The sequence below is a fragment of the Gobius niger genome (genome assembly GCF_951799975.1).
Source record: "Gobius niger genome assembly, chromosome: 24".
Lineage (NCBI taxonomy): Eukaryota > Metazoa > Chordata > Actinopteri > Gobiiformes > Gobiidae > Gobius > Gobius niger.
Window position 1 is genome coordinate 1,654,523 of NC_136875.1, and position 21,644 is coordinate 1,676,166.

At 43.6% G+C, this 21,644-nt stretch overlaps 1 protein-coding gene across 1 annotated transcript in view; it reads left to right on the plus strand.

Moving 5' to 3' along the window:
- Positions 1-21,413, plus strand: part of LOC306982521 (RNA-binding protein Musashi homolog 1-like) — a 33,772-nt gene extending 12,359 nt beyond the window's left edge. Inside the window, exons 4-14 of the mRNA XM_079582482.1 lie at positions 770-854; positions 13,049-13,090; positions 13,235-13,327; positions 14,672-14,720; positions 16,125-16,207; positions 16,292-16,406; positions 18,022-18,102; positions 18,644-18,694; positions 18,830-18,886; positions 19,643-19,797; positions 20,937-21,413. Of these exons, the coding sequence (XP_079438608.1) occupies positions 770-854; positions 13,049-13,090; positions 13,235-13,327; positions 14,672-14,720; positions 16,125-16,207; positions 16,292-16,406; positions 18,022-18,102; positions 18,644-18,694; positions 18,830-18,886; positions 19,643-19,797; positions 20,937-20,978 (853 nt within the window). The 3' untranslated portion in view covers positions 20,979-21,413. The remainder of the gene's footprint in view (positions 1-769; positions 855-13,048; positions 13,091-13,234; positions 13,328-14,671; positions 14,721-16,124; positions 16,208-16,291; positions 16,407-18,021; positions 18,103-18,643; positions 18,695-18,829; positions 18,887-19,642; positions 19,798-20,936) is intronic.
- The last annotated feature ends 231 nt before the right edge of the window (positions 21,414-21,644 follow it).

Genomic DNA, 21,644 nt, shown 5'->3' on the forward strand with positions numbered 1-21,644 from the left:
CTACAACTGCCGTTTTTTCACTTCTACAGAACAATCTGCTGTGAGAAAATATCCATATGGGCCCGATTTACACTTGACTTTATTTGTATGTGATAAATAAGTTCATATTCCACCAGGAAATGGCTAAAAAGAGTGAAAAATTGTGTTTCCTAAAAGATTCTATTTTCCCCCTTGGCGAGGCCACGCCCCCTTCTATGACGAGATGCCGTCTGTATCTATATAAGTTGAGACCATTTACCAATTATATTTGATATAAAGAGAAGTGAATGATTTGACAGAGGAAAATCCATCAACAAATGGCACTAAAGTCGATAAAGTCTCTATGTAACATCACCCAGATCTGACCTGAGGTCGGTCACCATGATCAAAGAGTCATGAAATAACTCAATAATCAATACAATACAATAGATCAAAACAGAATCAAGGGATTAAGTGGTGTTTCCATTTGATGACATTGCACTGGGTTAGAAGGGCCAGTCACAAGATGGCCGCCATAATTGCCATTCGTTCCAACGTACGCATTTACCGTCCTATCTAGAGTTTTATTAAAGTTCTTTGACTCCAAGTCCAAATATGGAGGCGCAGTCATGTTCAGTCCTCTCCAGCTGGTTCTGCGGGTCAGTAGGATCATAGAAACACCATTACTCTTCCTTTTCAGAACTCGTCTGAATCACTGATCCTGAGCTGCTTGAGGAGTGACACGGTGTAAATAACAGTGAAGCGCTGATTCATGATGGAACTGAAGGTTGCTTTGATTTTGTGGCTCCAGGGGCTTTGGATTCGTGACGTTCGAGGACCAGGCCGGAGTGGACAAAGTTCTGGCTCAGAGCAAACACGAACTGGATTCCAAAACGGTATTTATTTATTTTTTATTTATTCACAATGTGTCGAGACGCTGCAGGTGAAAACATGGATTTTTCCTGCGGCGCCAGTTTAGTAGAAAACAGACCAAACTCAGCCATTACGACGTTAACTTGATCAAGTTTTGTGGACTTTGTGGATTTTGTTGGAAATCACTCCAACATAGATACAGACGCATCTCGTCATAGAAGGGGGCGTGGCTTCGCCGAGGGGGAAAATAGAATCTTTAGAAAAACACAATTTTCCCTCTTTTTAGCCATTTTCTGGTGGAATATCAACTTATTTATCACATAAATAAAGTCAAGTGTAAATCGGGTCCATATGGATGTTTTCTCACAGCAGATTGTTCAGTAGAAGTGAAAAAACGGCAGTTGTAGCTTGCGCTAGCTAACGTTAGCATTAGCCCGATGCTAACATGTAGCATCAAGTTAGCATTCTCCGTTATTCATGTATTTATGGGCTGTTGAACCACTTTGCTCCTCCCCATGTCGTTTCTTTCTTTAGTAGAAAACTATATATATATAGTTAGTTAGTGTGTTTCCCACGCTTAAAGTGTGTATGACAGGTTCGAACGCTTCTGAATGTGACGCCCTCTCACAAGTAGCTCCACCACTCGCCGCTCTGTGCGCCAGCCGGGCACAGAGCGGGGGCAGACCGCCATGGGGCTCAGGGTGGCGACGAAAGGGGACAAACTCCGGCTGGAGCTCAGAGCACGGCCGCGGGCAGGTTCACAGCCACAGCAGCGAGGCATGACAATAGTGACGTATCAAAATGATGAAACGAAATGAAACTCTCGTCACTCCATATGGCAAAGTCATGAATGCAGAGTCCTAACGTAGCTAACGTGTGACTAACTGTAAAATAACTAACCAAGGCTACAAACTAGCATGCTGTGGTTTGGCTTCAGTAGGTCATCATTTATTTGGCATTTTACAAACAATGACCTTCCTACAACACCGTTTTCCTCTGTTTTGGTCTTTACTGGGATAAAATGCTTGTTTGTAAAAAACAAAACAAACACACGTAGTCCTCAAACAGCTGATCAGTTTTGCGACAGATGTTGTTCCCATGGCGACCACGAGAACGCTTCAGTAAAGTAAAGTCCAGTGCAGTGCATGGAGCTGAGTTCACCTCTCGTGACCTGGAGCTGGTGGAGCTGGTGCCTTTGGGTGTTTTTGTGTCGCCTGAACGACCGCAGTCACCGGAGACTCTCCCGGCGCTCGGCCCGGCGGGATTTGTGTCGCCATGACGACGCACGCCGCTTTGCATCGCCCGGAGCCTCAGAGGGAGCGAGACAGAGAGAGAGACAGAGATTCAAAACTTAACCGTCAGGCTTTAAAGCGAGACGCCGCAGGTGAATAAGGAAAAGAATACATCATTTAGAGATATCAAGGTGAAGCTTCTGCTGGAGGCCACTGTTTTATGCACAAACATCTGAATAATGGACCGAGCGCTTTCATGTTGTCACACATTAGGTCCAAAGATTAGTTAGTGGGACAAATCTGGAAAATGTCCAATTTCTCTGTTTTTTCAGGTTCAAAGCTCAATAAATCTGCCGGGAATGAGAAAGATCCCTGAGAAAAATGCTCCCAAATGTAGTTGAGTCCGAGCTGTAAAGTCTGGAGTCTGTAGGAGCAACTTAAGTGGTGAGAGTGGAATTCAAACCTCATTTTTTCCTTTTGCCACAATTTCTAGTAATTTCCCCCATTTGTTCTCAAAATTATTCCCCATTTTTCATACAATTCTTGACTTTGACCTGATGAATATATTGAAATTAGAGGTTGACCGATACCGGGCTGATATTTAGGGATTGTACAATATCGGCTACTATTTAGCTACAAGTTTGTCAAATGTAAGCTTCACTAAACCTGGGTGAATATGGACATGCTGCATGTCATTGTGATGCACAGAACCTGGAGAATTCAATTGCTGAGTTAGTTTCAACAATTGTATTTTTGACCTCTGTGCTAAAAGCCGCGGCTAGCAACAGTATGCTAATGCTGGTGGCAACTAATCAAAGCTGGGACATAAGCTATGATTGAATCACCTTAAAGGGACTATACAGAGTTTAAAAATGTTGAAATAATGTATTTTCCTCCCCCTACATGTTCCAGCCATGTGTGAATGAGCTCAGACCTGTTCACTGCACTGTCACTCAAAAACGTGTTACTTCCGAAGTGCCGTCATGAACGAGCTTAATATAGAAGGTGCAGTTACATGTATGACCTGAGGGGGCAGTAGTGAGTATAAAATGGTCAACTTGCATCTAGACCCTTTAAGTCAGAGGTCCTCAAACTACGGCCCGCGGGCCAAATCCGGACTGCAAGATGATTTAATCCAGCCCCGCACTTGTAGAGCACAAATCCCTGAGTATGTCAAAAAAAAAAAGTAAGTCTCCAGTCCATTCCTGTTCGGAGTTAGGTTAATTTAACTAAATAACCAGTTTACTCATTCCAGCCACTAGGGGGCAATTTGAATAAATAAAACATACTTCCACAGGTGTCCAGCAGAGGGCACTTACATAAGAGATCAGAATAACACATTATAGCCTCGTGGTAAATGAAGCTTAACCACAGAGTGTGGAGAGAATGAATAATGACCACAGTACTTTGAGAAACTTGTGAACAGGCTTGTAAAGCACAAGTGTAAGAAGTTATTACTTTGGTCACATTACATAATGATGTTTTATTTGAAAATACAAACAAATGGAAATTAAAACAAAGTGTGAAGACTTGATTACTATTTTTGCAAACCACGACAGTGAAACAAATATGTGCCTCAATCAAGTGTTGATCTTGTGGATAAAGTCGTGTGGACGACGGTGCAGGCGAGTCGTCTCTACTTCACAAAGAGGCATTTTGCTCTGGGTCATACAAGTCTATGTTATAGCCAACCCGGTCCGGCCCCCCATCAGTCAGGAACAATAATGTGGCCCCCAGAGAAAAAAGTCTGAGGACCCCTGCTTTAAGTAATGCAATAAAACAGCTGGAGTGGCCAAGTATTCATGTTTTTACAGGATTATACACCAGACATTTGGAAAAAAATCGGCCAAGAAAAATCAACCCGAGGCCTTAGAAAAACCCATATAGATCGACCACTAATTCTAAACATCATTGCTCTATTGTCTGGTTTCAGATGCCAAATATTTGAGTATAGGCATCGTAACAAGTAGCCTGTCGTTCAGGTATTGGCATCGAAAACCAAGTATTGCTAAAGTCCCGGTATTTATTTTACTTAATAAACTTTGTAAAGAGAGAGTTAGGGCTGTTTTAACCTGGACATTCAAACTAAAATGTTATGATGAAAACTAGACTAACATACTGAACATCTGTACGTTTTTCATCATTTTGACCCTGTTTTTTCTTTTTTCCTATATATTGTGGCGTCTCACAGTGTGAAGCTGCGTCCCTTTGTTTAGCCGTAATGACACTGATATCTGTCTCCTGTCTCCTCGGTAAATCTGTCTCCCGTTGGTCTGAACACGTCTCGCTATCGTGTGGGAAATTCTCCAAAGTCAGAGTCACTGGTCCAAGGTCCAGAGTGAGGCCACACTAAACATTTACTGAGAGAGGACGGGGAGACGAAGGATTTTTACTCCTCCTGCTGCTGCGGCTGGAGGAAAAAGAGACGCTGCAGGCGAAAACATGGATCTGAGCGATTTCTCCTTAACCTTGTCTTACAGTGAACAAAACCAGACCAAACTCTCCCCTCACAGGGTTTGTTTTGATGACGTTTGGGGATTTTTGTCTGAAGCGACTCCAACATACACAAATACTGACACATTTGGTATCCGCGTGTAGCATGAAAGTGTAATATGGTCATTTCCTTTGTGGGAGACAGCAGCGGCTAAAGAGGGAATAAGATAAGATAGAATGTCAGTATTAGCAGTGCAGGTTGACAGTCACAGTGCAAGTGGCTGATAAAGTGATTATTGCATGTATTTCTGCAAAGCGGTTATTGCACATGAGTTACTTCGCTGTAGTGTTGTACAGTCTGACAGCAGTGGGGATGACGGACCTGAGGGTGTCTCAGTCTGCAACTGAAAGAGCTGCTCAGCTCCTCTACAGTGCAGTGGGTGGGAGGTGTTGTCCATGATGGAGGTGCGCACGTGCAGACAAAGTGATGAAACTTTAGGGCTGTTTTCATTCCACTCCACACAAAGCAGTACTAAGTAACGTGTTTACCTTAATAAATCCTCCCCGTAGTCCCTGTGGGGGTAATACAAGTGTTTATGGGATGATTGGAGCGTCTTTCATCTCCCCCTGGTGTCTCTGACCAGAAAACCATGTTTGCAACTTGACTGCCACCGGTGCGGAGAAAGCAATACACACTAATGGAATCACGAAGAAGAAGCTAACATGCTAACGGGCAAAGCTAACTGCGGGCTAACATCACTTTAAACAGTATTTACAGCAAAGTTTGAGTGAAAAAAAATATTTCCATTGTATAATTGGATGCACAGTAACCCTCTCTCCCTTCACCTTTCCTGTCAGCGTAGTATTTACTCTCCAAGACAATTAATAAGTTAAAAAATCGTAACTTGCTACTACACCTGCAGTTGCGCTTATGGCCTCTAGGGGGAAGAGTTACTTAGTACTGCTTTAACAACATCTGCACTTTAGTCGCTCCATAAGACTCAAACTTTACCTACTCCTCTCAACGACATGAGGAAGCTTTTTAACATCTAAGTCCTGCCTGATTGAGCTTTGAACTAAAAACAAGGGCTGTGTCTGAATTAGGGCTGCAACTAACGATTATTTTGGTAATCGATTAATCTACCGATTATTTTTACGATTAATCGATTAATCGATTGGCTGTGAAAGGTGCATAAAATGTTTTCATCACATAAAGCTAAAGTGGCGCCGCTTGAGGACACGTTGATGGAGTAAACTTAAAGTAAACGTTTGTAGGAGGCTCTTTGTGCTACTTCTGCTTTCTGATTGGACGAGACAAAGACAGATATTTATGAAATTTACAATGTACAAAACACTGCAGACCCTAACTTTAAAAACAAAGTAGGTTTTCATCCAAAATACATAATTGTCATGTCTTTTTTGCTCTATTTTAGTCTGTGTTTACTAGAAAACGATTAATCGATTACTGAAATAGTTGACAACTATTTTAGTAATCGATTAGTTGTTTCAGCCCTAGTCTGAATGTGCACCCTAGTCCCTAACCACTCGTTCACTGTTTAGGCCCTCACTGTAGACTGTATAGTGCACTGATTCAGACAGTACTTTCTCCCTCTCGAGGAGAAAGTACTGAGCCTCGAGTCCGGAGTGTGAGTGAATGCATCTGCTCTAAGTCACTAAACTCTGGGGATAATGTATTCCTGCAATAAAGACCAACTAAGTCCAGTGGAATATTGATGCATTAACATCAGTCCGATATGTTTGATTTCACCATAGCATCCAGCTTGGATTTTTGTCCGAGAGGAAGCCATCGATCTCTCAAGCTAAACCATTAACAAGCAACACGTGAATAAACCAGCTGTTTTCACTCATTCGTGTTGTGCATAGTTCAAAGACCTGTCTGTCTGTAGCCCTCTGACTCTCCCAGTGCATTGTGGTCTATATCGAGTTGTCTGTGACGGTCGCTGCTCAATACTGTTCAGAATGCATACTGGGAAACTCTCTCTGAAAACACACACTGACAGAAAAGTTGCACCACATTGTCCCTCATATGTCTGTCAGTAATGGATTCACCGTTTGTCCCTGTGCACCTGCAGCGTCTCGCCTCGACAGTGTTTCTCCTGAACCCGCGCTCTGCTATGGAAGTTTGAATCGCTGAGGTTTTTGTATTTTGTCTCTTTTGTATCTTTTCGATCTGAATGAGTGGAAGCTCCTTGTCCGTGTTCGCTGTTGTTCTGTGGTAATTACTGAAGCCACTATCTCTCACGAAGATCCCGCTCACGTCAGCAAACAGAGAGTGTGAGCGAGAAAAGTGAACGGCACATCCTTAAACAGGAACCCTGAACTAAACACAACAGGAGTAAAACAGCTGTTTGAATGGTTACGGCGAAGGCCACAAGGCAATGATCCATTCATGTCAAATCCATGTGAAATAAAAGGGATCTGACTGAGAATGATCCATGAATATGAAACGGTCTTTATCACTCCTGTAGTTTAGCAAACGTACAGTAGATGTAGTCCCAGATAGCAAAATTGGTATGGCCCAGATGTGGCCCACATCAGACACATTGATTTGGCCCACATACCGCGTGGATTATCGGCCATAACGCGGTCCACATCCGGTTACCACATCTGGCCCACAATAAACCCAGAACAGGGCCAACTCTTTGCCAGTCGTAAACCAGATTATTCAAAGGTGGTCCAGACATGGCCCACTGATGGTACACATGTGGTCGTCATCTGGCCCAGTGGAGTACCACACGTGGACACATTTTTTGGCCCACGTCTGGCCTACATATCTCACTTTTGGCTCACGTTTGGCCCACATACCGCGTGGATTATCGGCCATAACGCGGTCCATATCCGGTTACCACATCTGGCCCACAATAAACCCAGAACAGGCCCAATTCTTAGCCAGTAGTAAACCAGATTATTCAAAGGTGGTCCAGACATGGCCCACTGTTGGTACACATATGTTTGCCACCATTGGCCCACAGATGTTTTGCCATTTTTGGGCCATTTTTGATATTTTGTATATGGGCCATATTTGGTTTGCCTCTGGTTATTCCGGTTTAAACTATCCTGGAACTGCCATGTCTTTGCCATAAGTGGCCCATATATGTGTTTTCATTAATGGGCCATAGTTGGTCATTTGCATGTGGGCCACATTTGGTTAACTGCTGGTTTATCTGGAGATATTGAGGCCACACATGCCATGTCTTTGCCATAAGTGGCCCATAAACGTTATTCCATTAATGGGCCATGTGTTGTTATGTTTTACATGGCCCACTTCTGGTTTACATCAGTTTCCCGCGGGCCACACCAATGCCACAAGTGCCACATCTTTGCCTGATGTGGGCCACATTGGCTTGCTATCTGGGGTGGCTCATTCTGCTGGCCTTTCAGACGGGGATCGCTCCACTTCTGCTCGTGGCCCTGACCCTGTGAGTGGGGGGGCTAGGGGCACAGCGGAGAGATTTAACCTGATGGAGATTAGCTTCAAGCCACGCACACTCAGAGAACTGAGAGTCAGTTACTGAAAGTAACTCTGCTGCTCTCCACAGAGTCACCGGACCCACTCCCTGAGTTTCAGAGATTCGCTCATGCCTCTTCACCCGCACCTGAACCGAGCACGTTTTCTCCAGTTTCCCAAATTTAAGAGCTCTTAAACAAAGTGTCAAAGCGAAAACAAGACATAATAAAAAGCAACACAAGAGCGACTAAAACATGATTAAAAAGTGATGAAAAAGAAAAAAAAAACAGCCAAAAGCAACAAAAAGTGATGAAGAAATCAGCAAATTGACAAATAACATACAAGAACAGGACAAAAAGGAGACAAAAACACAACAAAAATGCTTTAAAAAATGTGTAGGTCTTAGCTTTCAAATGGGGCGTTACTCTGGGTGTACTAGGGCTGGGCAATTCATCAAATTCTAATCTAATGGTGATTTTAACAAAGGTCGATCATGATGGTCACTTGGTGCGTTTTAATCGAGGAGAACTGACCGATTGCAGCACCTGTCAGGTCAATCCCCAGGGAAACACTCGGCCCAAACAAACAGGAAGTGTGGATGATACACGCGGCACAAAGAGGAGAGGACCTGGTGATTTTACGTGTATGGGTAACAGGAGTTTAGAGAGGCCCGGGACGAGCGTGGGGATGAAGAGTTTAAACGTTCAACCATGGAAACGATCGATGGACATTTGGACCATGTGGGTTTGTCTTGAGGTGCAGCGGGGGATTAGCTGGACTTCTAGCTTCTACTGCGCGGTTTACTCATTTATTTATGTACATATTAAGTTGTCAGCGCTTCACTCTGTGACGGCGTGGTCTTTGAGGCTCCGCACACAAACATGCGCTCCCTGTCTGCTGCGGACATTCTTCAGACGTCATCATTTTTTAGCGTCTCCTTTGCAGATGTTTGTGTGTTGCAGATGTTGTACAGTGAGGTTAGAAGTGTGGAGTTTTTGTAGCTTTAGTTTTCAGTTTGGCCGCAGCATCTGTTTACTTGCTACTCCAGTTTTGGTCAGTTTCAGTGTTCGTATTCCAACCAGTGATTTTAGGTGTTCTGTAAAAGGCTCTGAAGGTTGAAGGTCGTCTGAAGCTGCTGACACAGATTCCTCCACAAAAGGCAGAAAAGTCTTGGTTGTGAGCAGGGTTTTTCCTCCTCGTCCTCTGACTCCTCATTGTTTTGTTGTTTATTAGCCGCGCCGCCGGCACATCGGTTCATCAGGATGCTTTCTGCATTCGTGCGCCGCAGTATTTCACCGGGACGTCGCTGTCGGTGGAGTCATGTGACTTTCAGACGCCGCCCTGACTGTGAACGTCTCTCGGACCCGCTTTGGAACATTTCCGTCTCGCCAGCCAAAACTAGCAGACATGTTCCACCTCGTCGCCGTCGCGTTATCCTCAGGAGAAAGAGAGTAGCCTACTGTCACTGATGCGCTGTCAGACTGGGCCTGTCGCCGTGACGACCCGTCGATTGACCGGAGTACGCAGTGATTGGCCGGGCCCTCTGATGACGTCACATTTAATCCGTGATTGTTCACTAAGTAACGCGATGAATGGATCAGAGGAGTTGGACAGTCTGGCTCCTCTCGCTTTGTTCCTGTGTCACCTTCACGTAGCTGTACTCCTGCTGCTGGAGGCCCTCCCCCTCCTCTCTCCCTCCCTTCCTCCCCCTCTCTCTCCCTTCCCCTCCTCCCCCTCTCTCTCCCTCCCTTCCTCCCCTCTCTCTCCCTCCCCCTCCTCTCTCCCTCCCTTCCTCCCCCTCTCTCTCCCTTCCCCTCCTCCCCTTCCTCCCCCTCTCTCTCCCTTCCCCTCCTCCCCCTCTCTCTCTCTCCCTTCCTCCCCCTCTCTTTCTCTTGCCTTCCTCCCCCTCCTCCCCCTCTCTCTCCCTTCCCTTCCTCCCCCTCTCTCCCTTCCCCTCCTCCCCTTCCTCCCCCCCTCTCTCCCTCCCCCTCTCTCTCCCCTCCTCCCCCTCTCTCTCCTTTCCTCCCCCTCTCTCTCCCTTCCTCCCCCTCTCTCTCCCTTCCCTTCCTCCTCCCCCTCTCTCTCCCCTCCTCCCCCCCCTCTCTCTCCCTTTCCTTCCTCCCCCTCTCTCTCCCCTCCTCCCCCTCTCTCCCCTCCTCCCTTCCCCTCCTCCCCCTCTCTCTCCCTCCCCCTCTCTCTCCCTTCCCTTCTTCCCCTCCTCCCCTCTCTCTCCCCTCCTCCCTCTCTCTCCCTTCCCTACTCCCCCTCTCTCTCTCTCCCTTCCCTTCCTCCCCTCTCTCTCCCCCTCCTCCCCCTCTCTCTCCCCTCCTCCCCTCTCTCTCCCCTCCTCCCCCTCTCTCTCCCCCTCCTCCCCCTCTCTCTCCCCTCCTCCCCCTCTCTCTCCCTTCCCCTCCCCCCCTCTCTCCCTTCCCTTCCTTCCTCCCCTCTCTCTCCCCTCCTCCCCTCTCTCTCCCTTCCCCTCCCCCCTCTCTCCCTTCCCTTCCTTCCTCCCCTCTCTCTCCCCTCCTCCCCCTCTCTCCCTTCCCTTCCTCCCCCTCTCTCCCCTCTCTCCCCTCTCTCTCCCTCCTCCCCCTCTCTCTCCCCTCCTCCCCCTCTCTCCCTTCCCTTCCTCCCCCTCTCTCCCCTCTCTCCCCTCTCTCTCCCTCCTCCCCCTCTCTCTCCCCTCCTCCCCCTCTCTCCCTTCCCTTCCTCCCCCTCTCTCCCCTCTCTCCCCTCCTCCCCCTCCTCCCCCTCCTGTCTCTCCCCTCTCTCCCCTCCTCCCCCCCTCTCTCCCCTCCTCCCCTCTCTCTCCCCTCCTCCCCCTCCGCGTCGTCTCAAGGTGAAGTGAAGGTTTCAGATGCTACAGTGGTTAAACCCGTGTCAGCAGTGGATCTGGGTCAGGAGCAGCCCGCTGTACATGTTTTAGGCAGATGCTTAGGTGGAGAGCTCCACACGGAAAGACCTCACATCCTTTAAACTTTAATCTACCAAATGAGATGGACTTTCTGGAGGTGCGGGGTCACTGGGATCACACTAACACGGAACCGTCTCCTCCTAATCCCTCTCCATGGTTTCCATCAGAACAGGCTTTGTTTCCCATTCCCGCCGCGTCTCCTGAAGTGGACATGAGTGGAAACAGGGCCAGGATTTGGCATGTTTGGGATGTTCTGCTGAAGGACGGCTCTTTGGAGAAGGTGATTTCTGGGCTAAAATTAACCGTAACCTTGGCGGGAGAAAGGAGAGAGTGTGAAATCATCAAGTCACATCTCATCTTCGGAAGAACCCGGATTCCAAAGTTTCTTTTTAGTTTCTTGATACCCTTGATGCCACTTGTGTTTTACTCAAACAGATCTTACACATATCTAAACTATAAGGTCTTAGCTTTCAAATGAGGAATTCAGCTACGAAAACGCACCAAAAAAGGCTGAGAAATGGTAACTGGTGCACTACAAAAAGTAAATATCAAGCATTGGCTTAAATGACTTGAACTGAGGAAATGTATCTTATTTTGAGCGGTTTTCACTCATTTAGACACTTTTCCTGATCGGACCGAGTTTACTTTGCTTGTTTGAGGACATTTCAGACCAGTTCTGGGGTAAATCTCGCTTGAAATAAGAAAGTAAAATTGCCAATGAGATAAGACCAACTTTCTTACCCCATTGGCAAAGAAAATGACCTGAAATAAGGACGAAACGTATCGAAACGAGTCAGAAACGTCTCAGAACAAGTGAAATAATCTGGGACAAACGCCCAACAACTTCTTAACTAGTCAAAACAGCTCAAATTTGGATTATTGTGCTCAAATTGAGATGTTTATACTGATCAAGTTAAATACTTTTTGCAGTGTAATGATCAAAATAACTCAAACATGACAAGAAAGCAACATTAACATTAGGATTAAGGTTAGCATTGGCTGCTATATGTATAAAAGTGGACTGGGACCGTGTCTCAGTGTCTTTATTTGGTTGAAAACATGTTTCAGCTGTGTTAAAGTAGTTCAGGAGTGATGGTGAAAGAGCAGGTTTGGTTTCCTCTTGAACGTGATCATGGGATTTGCAGCAATAATAAACTAATGGGGATTTTAAAATAAATACTGGAGTTATTGATCACTTTCAAACACTTGGACACTTTGTGCGGCTTTTTCAACACTTTTTATATCATTTTTAGCTCATGTTACGGTGAGTTCCAGGCAACTGGTAAATTTCCCACCTCCCACTTGGAAAAATGCCTTTGATTACGCGTGATTACAACTTACAACAGAAACCTCCAGACTGCTGTGAGACACTGAAGAGGCACCGAGAGCCCCCACACCTGCAGCACAGTGGAGGCGTCACAAGAGGAGCTACAGGAAACAAAAATAGGAGCTGACCAGTTTCAGAGGATCAGAGGAGACAGAGGGCAGCCAGGTTTCTTCTGAGTGCTACAGTTTCCCCGTCCTCCAAGGTCATGCGGGTCAGGTTGATGAACAGTGGCAGCTCAGGACTGACGCCTGAACACCATATCAGTGTCCGCTTGTACAATGACAATAAAGCACTTACTTACTTCAGATACGAGATGAAGGCATGGATGAAAACATGTTTTTAATGCTCTCTGGTTTGGATATAACGTTAGCATCGTACGAGCTAACTGTTGTAGCATTAGCCGTTTTGTTTACTCACCTGGAACGCTCTGAGGTCGTAGGTCTTCGTTTTCAAATGGGAAAGATACCAGTTACCAGTCGCCTGGAACGCACCATTAGTCTATGGAAAATGTTTGCACACCCACAAACATGGCGGATCTCCATGGTAACTGTTCATTCACTCTATCCATCGCAATATGAAGTGATGCGATCTCTGAGGTCTCCATCTGACAAAGACTAAAACAGCTTTAAAATGTGCTAAATGTCCAGTTTTAGCCCTGAGTTTGGTCCTGGTGTAGGAGTGGGTCTTTTACATAGACTCTTGTTTTGACTCAATTAAAAATAATAAATGCTGAGGATTATTTTGTTTCAGTGTAAAGGAACCGTGTTGAAATGGTTTAGCAAAATATCGCAAAAATATCATTATTACATCGTTCTCTTCTGACGATCTCTTGTAATTCACAGATCGACCCGAAGGTGGCGTTCCCGCGTCGAGCCCAGCCAAAGGTGAGACCATCAGCCAGTGTTCTGGAGCTTTGAACTCTAAAAACTTGGCAAAATAGATTACATTTTGCATTCCATGTTCTCATGTTTATGTTTGTGGTTTATAACTTCATTTACTGACTGATTTCTTGAATATATTTCCTGCAGTTGGTGACTAGGACGAAGAAGATCTTTGTGGGAGGTTTATCCGTGAACACCACCATCGACGACGTCAAGCTGTACTTCGACCAGTTCGGAAAGGTACCGCCCACACACACATCACAAGTTATATTTAGTCTGGGGACCACCAATTCATTTTCTGATAGAAGCGGTGTGGTTTACGATCGTCCATAGCCGTTTATTGGGGGCTACAAATGTCTATCATGCGTCTGCACGTAGCCAAAGCTATCAGATGACGTATGACGTACTCGCTGTAAACCTTCAAGCTTTAGAACACGGTCTAAAGCTTGATCGAAAAATGGAGTCGCTGCTGTTGGATCTGTAAATAAACGTAAAAAAAATAAATATAGAGACAGTAGACAAACTACAAGCTTCCATAGTCGAATAGTGCGTCATCATCTTGCCGTCCCTCCATTTTATGATTGGTCCCCAAATGCATGCATGTGCAGTGCACAGTAGCCTGGGGATTCCCAGGCGACTATAAATATAGCAGTTGTGTGGAAAATGTGCTCGGTTCATGTGGGGGTTAAGAGGTTAATTGAAACAGCAGTGCAGCAAATGGGAGGCAAAAGACGGCGGGGTGGGAGGAGTTAGATTCCTTGAATAACCAGGAAGTGAAACGTTGTAGATATTTAGTGTCGGCTGTTTTACATCGATCGTGCATTTCCTAACCCACAAAGTGTAAGACGGGTTAAAGATGAGTTTGACCGTACTGCCTCTCCAGCTGCCGACACCTGAGAGGCTGTGCTTTAGCCGCGGCCTGTGAACGGCTCTGCGGGGTTAGCGTTAGCATCGGGATCACGGATAATTAAAAGCGCTCAGGAATAGACATGTGGGGCTGAAGGGGTTAGCGCCGAAACATGATGCTAATGACACAACGCGGGGAAGAAGAGCAGACAGCTGCTTCATCTGAGGACCAGACGTTATCACGTGTTAGCTAACCCTGCACCACTTTAGCAAAGCACACGGCTAATGTGTGTGTGAAATATAGAGCAAACTCTCCCTTTGTTTAGTTCATGACGGTTTGTCGAGGAGCACTTAGCGTTAATATCACTTCAGTAACCGATACAATACATGTTTCTTCCAGAATAACAGCTTTTAGATTTGGGTATAGCCAAACTGGAGGTTCATGCGGTGGGTAAGAGGTTAAAAAGTGAAGAAAATGGGACTAAAAAACACAACAAAAAAGCAGCGCCAAAATCTATGAAGAAAGCAACAAAGAAATGACAAAAAGACGACAAAAAAACCTACAAAGACAAAAGAAAAACGTCACAAAAAAGTTAGGGTCAGTTTTGCAGTTCTTAGCTTTCAAATGACCCTGCCCTACAGGCATTTAGATTTAGGTCAAGTTGACCTGGGGAAAATGCACTCGGTTAAGACAGGGTTAAGAGGCTAAAAGTTGAATGTTGAATCTGTCTGTTTCAGGTGGACGACGCCATGTTAATGTTCGACAAGACGACCAACAGACACCGAGGTAAATCCCAAACACTGGAACTATGGAAGACACAGGAAAGACACAGGAACTTACTACTTACTTCAAACATGACGTAAACGGTGAAATCAGTCCTGAACTTGCTTTAATGAGTTTAATTTGCATAGTTTACAGATGTTTGATCTGCCTGGAAACATACATGTAAATGAGCAGCTACAATCCGGCACTTTTACAATTTGGGATGTGATTGTGAAGTGACTGTGCACTGTCCCAAACAAATAAATACCACAAAATCATTCAGTAAAATCATTCAATACAATCATTCAATAAAATCAGACAATGAAATCATTCAATAAAATCAGTCAATAAAATCATTTAATAAAAACATTCAATAAAATCATTTAATAAAATCATTTAATAAAAACATTCAATAAAATCATTCAATAAAATCATTTAATAAAAACATTCAACAAAATCATTCAATAAATAATTTAATAAAAACATTCAATAAAATCATTTAATAAAAACATTCAATAAAATCAGTCAATAAAATCATTTAATAAAATCATTCAATAAAATCATTCAATAAAATCAGTCAATAAAATCATTTAATAAAATCATTCAATAAAATCATTTAATAAAAATAGTAATTAAAATCATTTAATAAAATCATTCAATAAAGTGACATCAACCCTGAATGGTAACTATGTGTATTGCATCATCCCTGATAAATGAATGAATGAATGAATGAATGAATAAATAAATAAGATTTATTTAAATGCATAAATGTTATTCATTACTTTATTAAAAACTAAGTAATAAAGAATAATAAAGAATAAGATTAAGATAAAGTAAAATAAATAGAATAAATAAATTAAAATAATAAAATAAATTAACATAAAGTTCTAAGTAAAAAAGTAAAAGTAAAAAATGGGAGTAAAATAAAAAAATTATACAAAAAATGTAAACTAATGAATTAAAATGAAATAAATAAGAATAAATGACCCGCTAACACTTTAGTTTACAATACCCTTGATACATTGTACCTGCCAAAATTAGTACAATATAATGTGCTATGTACCATATAGTACATTCACTGTGGAATAATGTGAGTTAGTACTTTCGAAGTTCATAATGTAATGAGACATAAGACCCTTGTACATAGGTATAAGTAATTATTACACATTGTTGCAAAGCATTCTACTAAATTCAGATTGGTGCACCGTGCATTAAGGTAGTGAAAAATAAAGTATAACCTCAGATGGAATTAAAATAAGAAATCTCATCAAGATCTTTTATTTGACACATAATCACATAATTATTTTATACAATATTATCTTATAACACAATTTTCAACCCACAAATGAATCCTTGTGAAACATAAATATAAGACAAATAATAATTGATGGAAAGAATCCAGAACCTAACCTGTTTCTGTCTCGTCAGGTTTCGGTTTCGTGACGTTTGAGAGCGAGGACGTTGTGGAGAAAGTCTGCGAGATCCACTTCCACCAGATCAACAGCAAAATGGTGCATGCCCCGTTGTACATGTTTTACGAATGTTCTTAGCGCCGGATGTGAAGGAGTGAACGTTTTAATGTTTGTCGTCTGCAGGTGGAATGTAAGAAAGCGCAGCCTAAAGAAGTGATGACGCCGACATCCGCCAGGGGGCGCTCCAGGGTCGTGCCCTACGGGATGGACGCGTTCATGCTGGGGATCGGCATGCTGGGTAAAAACACTCAACTCAGTTCAAGTCAAGATGCAGCACGTCATTTTACTCTCGTCAAATCATACATCCTAGTTTACAAAGCCCTCCTGGAGCCGCCCCCCTTAGAGGAACAGGCCATAGGAAGGCCAAGCAACAGCAATAGCACAGACGACAGACGGCGTTAGCATTTAGCCTCTCCTCCAAACTCCTCCAGCTCCAGACCAGGTGAAGATGCTCGGCATCCGCACAGTAAAGTGAAGATATTTATCCGCTTAGAAAATCCACATTTTTTAATTATACTTTGTAGTGGAACACTTCACGTAACCATATTTAAATAGGGAGAACGTGGAAGAGCTTGGTAGCTTCTATCTTCACCTGTTTTGGAGCTATAGAGGAGAGAGGGAGAGGCTAAATGCTAACGCCGTCTGCGCTGTGTTTACGTGACTGAAGGCACGGGGGAAGATCAGACAGGTCCTAAAGAACTCGTCTAAGCTAAGAACATATCTCAGTATGTAAACACGGCGGCCTGTTCCTTTAACATCAAAATGCAAGACCAGGTGGTCGATTTTACACATTACATAAAATGTATAAAACATTTAGACTTTCAGAATATTACTTTAACATTTTAGAGTACAAAACGTTTTATAGAGAGTTTTCAATATCTAATTCCTGCCTGATTTATTGAGCTTTGAACACAAAAAAACAAAAAGAAATGTGATATTTTTTTTCTTTCACTAATGAGTTTATTCAAACTAAACAAGATCCAAAATCCTCTGAGCAAATCTTTGTAACCTTATTTTCATATTTAATCAGATGAAGTCAAACCTTTTTCATAAAGCACTTTTCAAAACAAAACACTGTAGCAAAACGTGCTTTACAGATGAAATTCCCTGACAAAACACCAAATGAAAGCACTTAAACTTGTTTTAAATTTTGAAGACGGAGGAGACTCGTCTCTAAGTTCCTCCCAGAGGAACACGCCAAATTTGCCTCCACGTCAGCGTAAACAAATGAGCACTTTGAATAAATCTGCGCGACGCTCCCTGATTTGTTTACCGTCTGTGGGTTTGGACATAGAAACAAATGGCCAATATTTTCACTGATAAAATCCAAATGATGTTTAGAGCAGGGTTTAAATGTTTGAATTTGTGACATATAAGATTGAAACAGCATTAAAGAGCAGTAAACCTGCTGCATAAACCTTTATGATCATGGAAAATACTGGTATTTTGTAGATTCCTGCTGAAAAATGAAGTTATCTCTAATTCAAATGTATATTTCCTGGTGGAGAGCCTGACTGTCAGATTTAGAGGTCATTGAGAATAGAGGACCATGTGCTGCCCTCTGCTGGACACACTCGGGAATGAAGCTGCTGTTACTGATCTGTTCACACCTCCAGCAGGCGTTCAATCCAAACTGCAGCGTTTCTATAATGACCATTTCAAACATTTTCAACAGCGCGTTTGGACTAAATTTCCTGCATTAGAAATGTTGTGTTCCGGCGTGAATGTAGATTAATGTTTTAACGAAGGTGAGAGAGTTCAGAAATGAAACATGGACTTATTCAGAGCTGTCGTGTTTCAGCCGTGTTCACTTCACGTGTTTATATTTGTCTCATGTTTCATGTTCCTTTAAGGTTATCCCAGTTTCCAGACCACGACCTACACGAGCCGCTCCTTCTCTGGCCTCGCCCCGGGATACAGCTACCAGCTCCCAGGTACAAGTACTACTACTGCAGTACAACTACTACAGCTACTACAACTGCACACAGCTCCCAGGTACAAGTACTACTACTGCAGTACAACTACTACAACTGCACACAGCTCCCAGGTACAAGTACTACTACTGCAGTACAGCTACTACAGCTACTACAACTGCACACAGCTCCCAGGTACAAGTACTACTACTGCAGTACAACTACTACAACTGCACACAGCTCACAGGTACAAGTACTACTACTGCAGTACAACTACTACAACTGCACACAGCTCAGGCAACTACTACAACTGCACACAGCTCAGTAGTACTACTACTGCAGTCCAGTTAGAGGTGGTCAAAGTACTTGGTTTCACTACTGGAGTAAAAGTGAAAGTACTGAAGTATTTTCTGTATAAAGTAGTGAAGTATTTGCTGTAAAAGTGCAGTAGTATTCACAGGATGGACTAACGGCGCCTCTGCTTTTGTTCATTAGATTTTCTGAGTCCAGTAAAGTCGTACTCCTGAAACAGCTTCTTCACGTGCCTTTTCTTCCTTTTCAGAGTTCCACTTAGAGCGCCCCCTGCTGACGTCGTCCCACCCGGAGCTCACAGGTCGGTGCCTCAGCTCTCTCTCCCCTCCACACTGCCCCCTGCAGGCGCTTCCTGTTTACTCGCTCCGTGATCTTCACTGAGCTGAAACAGTGATGCTTTCAGAGCACGTTTGTAAGTCTGCTGTTTCTGTTTCAGCGATCCCGCTCACGGCGTACGCACCCATGACGTCCGCGACCGCAGCTATGGTCAGAGGTCAGCGCCACATACACAACATTTTACAAATCAACTTGAGTAATATTTAAGTCAAGTGTCAGTACTCTTGCTTAGTAGTAAAAGAAAAATAGTAACTCATGCCCCTGTGAGTAATTCATTAAGGGAAAAATCCAGAAATAGATGTATTTTTTACATAATTCTTTATAATGATTCCTTTTCATGTGTTTCATAGGATTTTCTTTAAAAATATTACAATTTTCACAGTATTTCATGTTTTGTTTCTCATAATTAATGTCATGACTGAAACATGAATCAGGCTTTCACGCTCGAACAGTTACTCGGTACTCACCGTACTCAAGTTTATCCAAGTACCTGTTTACTCTTACTTGAGTAAATAGTTGGGCCACTACTTTTTACTTCTTAATTATTTTAAAGTAACGTTACTCTTACTGGGGTAAATATTTGGGCCACTACTTTTTACTTCTTAGTTATTTTAAAGTAACGTTACTCTTACTGGGGTAAATATTTGGGCCACTACTTTTTACTTCTTAGTTATTTTAAAGTAACGTTACTCTTACTGGGGTAAATATTTGGGCCACTACTTTTTACTTCTTAATTATTTTAAAGTAATGTTACTCTTACTGGAGTAAATATTTGGGCCACTACTTTTTATTTCTTAGTTGTTTTAAAGTAACGTTACTCTTACTGGAGTAAATATTTTCCTGCCAACATAAAGAGTCTCCTTACTGTGAAGGAGGAGTGTCTGCGGTTCTAACGTTTATGTCTGTGTGACAGGCTCCGCCCCCTCGCGCTCCGCCTTCCTGAACACCAGTAGCCCTGGACCTATGGCGGAGCTCTACGCCGCCGCAGCCAATCAGGACTCAGGAATGAGCGGTTACATCAGCGCCGCCAGCCCCGCCCCCTCCACAGGATTCTCACACGGACTGGGGGTGAGTACAATAGTGTCCGGTCCGAACGTATGCAGACAGTTAGCAAGGCGACGAGAAACCTTTCAGAGTCCGTTCGGCTGTTCAGTGTACTGTTCCTATAGCTGTTAGCATTAGCCTGTTCAACGTACTGTTCCTATAGCTGTTAGCATTAGCCTGTTCAACGTACTGTTCCTATAGCTGTTAGCATTAGCCTGTTCAACGTACTGTTCCTATAGCCGTTAGCATTAGCCTGTTCAACCTACTGTTCCTATAACCGTTAGCATTAGCCTGTTCAACCTACTGTTCCTATAGCCGTTAGCATTAGCCTGTTCAACGTACTGTTCCTATAGCCGTTAGCATTAGCCTGTTCAATGTACTGTTCCTATAGCCGTTAGCATTAGCCTGTTTAATGTTTTCTTTCCTATAGTCGTTAGCATTAGCCTGTTCAACGTACTGTTCCTATAGCCGTTAGCATTAGCCTGTTCAACGTACTGTTCCTATAGCCGTTAGCATTAGCCTGTTCAACGTACTGTTCCTATAGCCGTTAGCATTAGCCTATTCAACGTACTGTTCCTATAGCCGTTAGCATTAGCCTGTTCAACGTACTGTTCCTATAGCCGTTAGCATTAGCCTGTTCAACGTACAGTTCCTATAGCCGTTAGCCTGTTCAACGTACTGTTCCTATAGTCGTTAGCATTAGCCTGTTCAACATACTGTTCCTATAGCCGTTGGCATTAGCCTGTTTAATGTTTTCTTTCCTATCGCCATTAGCATTAGCCTGTTTAATGTTTTCTTTCCTATCGCCATTAGCATTAGCCTGTTTAATGTTTTCTTTCCTATAGCCGTTGGCATTAGCCTGTTTAATATTATCTCCTAGAGCCACTAGCATTAGCTTGATTCATGTTTTTTTCCTACATCCATTAGCATTAGTCCGTTTCATGTTTTTTTTTTTCGTAACAGGCTAATAGCCGTTAGCATTAGCCTGTTAAATGTTTTTTCCTATCGCCGTTAGCATTACCCTATTTAATGTTTTTTCTTTGGATGTCACTTAGCAAGTTATATAAAAATGTTTTATATGACTTGCTATTAGCATTAGCTGATAATCTAGCTTCACCCCCGCAGTACTGACGTCCTGTTGTCCGTGTGTCTGCCGTTTTTAGCCTCCTCTCATCGCGACCGCCTTCACCAACGGATACCACTGACTCTCAGCTAATCCCAGCGCAATCTCTGCTGATTGGCTGCCCCCGGTCCTGGAGCACCCCCAGCCCCCCCCCCCCACCCGCCCCGTCTGCGGCGGAGAAAACTGCAGCAAAACAAAGAGTAAACTCCAAGAAGAAGAGACTTTAAAACTTCCTTTTCCTCTGCGTCGGGTCGATCCAATCACCCGCAGGTTTTTGCCGATGATCTACAAAGCGTTTTTATCAGAAAAATCCTCCCCCCGATCCATGTTTTTAACGTGGGGCTCAGAGAAAATCCGTGTTTTGTAACGTCGGACTCAGAGAAACAAAGCAAATGTATATTTTGGTAACAGCCTTTTTAATGTTATTATTGATATTTCTGTTCTGTCTTTGGTTGAGGCCATGTTTTTTGTGTCTTCCTGTAAATACTGTACATATACGGGCATGAGGGCGGGGCTACTGGAGAAAAGGGGAAGGGAGGGAAGGGTCAGGGAGAGGGAGGGCGGGGCTATGGCGGAGCTTTCACAGAGCTCAACAGCGCCCCCGAGTGGAAGTAAGTTTCATTTTTCATCAACGTTTTGAAGACTCCAACATGGTTTCGTTCACAAATACTGACATGGTATTGACGCAATGCACAGAATCCCCCCGACAACACTCTGTAATCCAAGTATGGTCATTTCCTATGTGGAA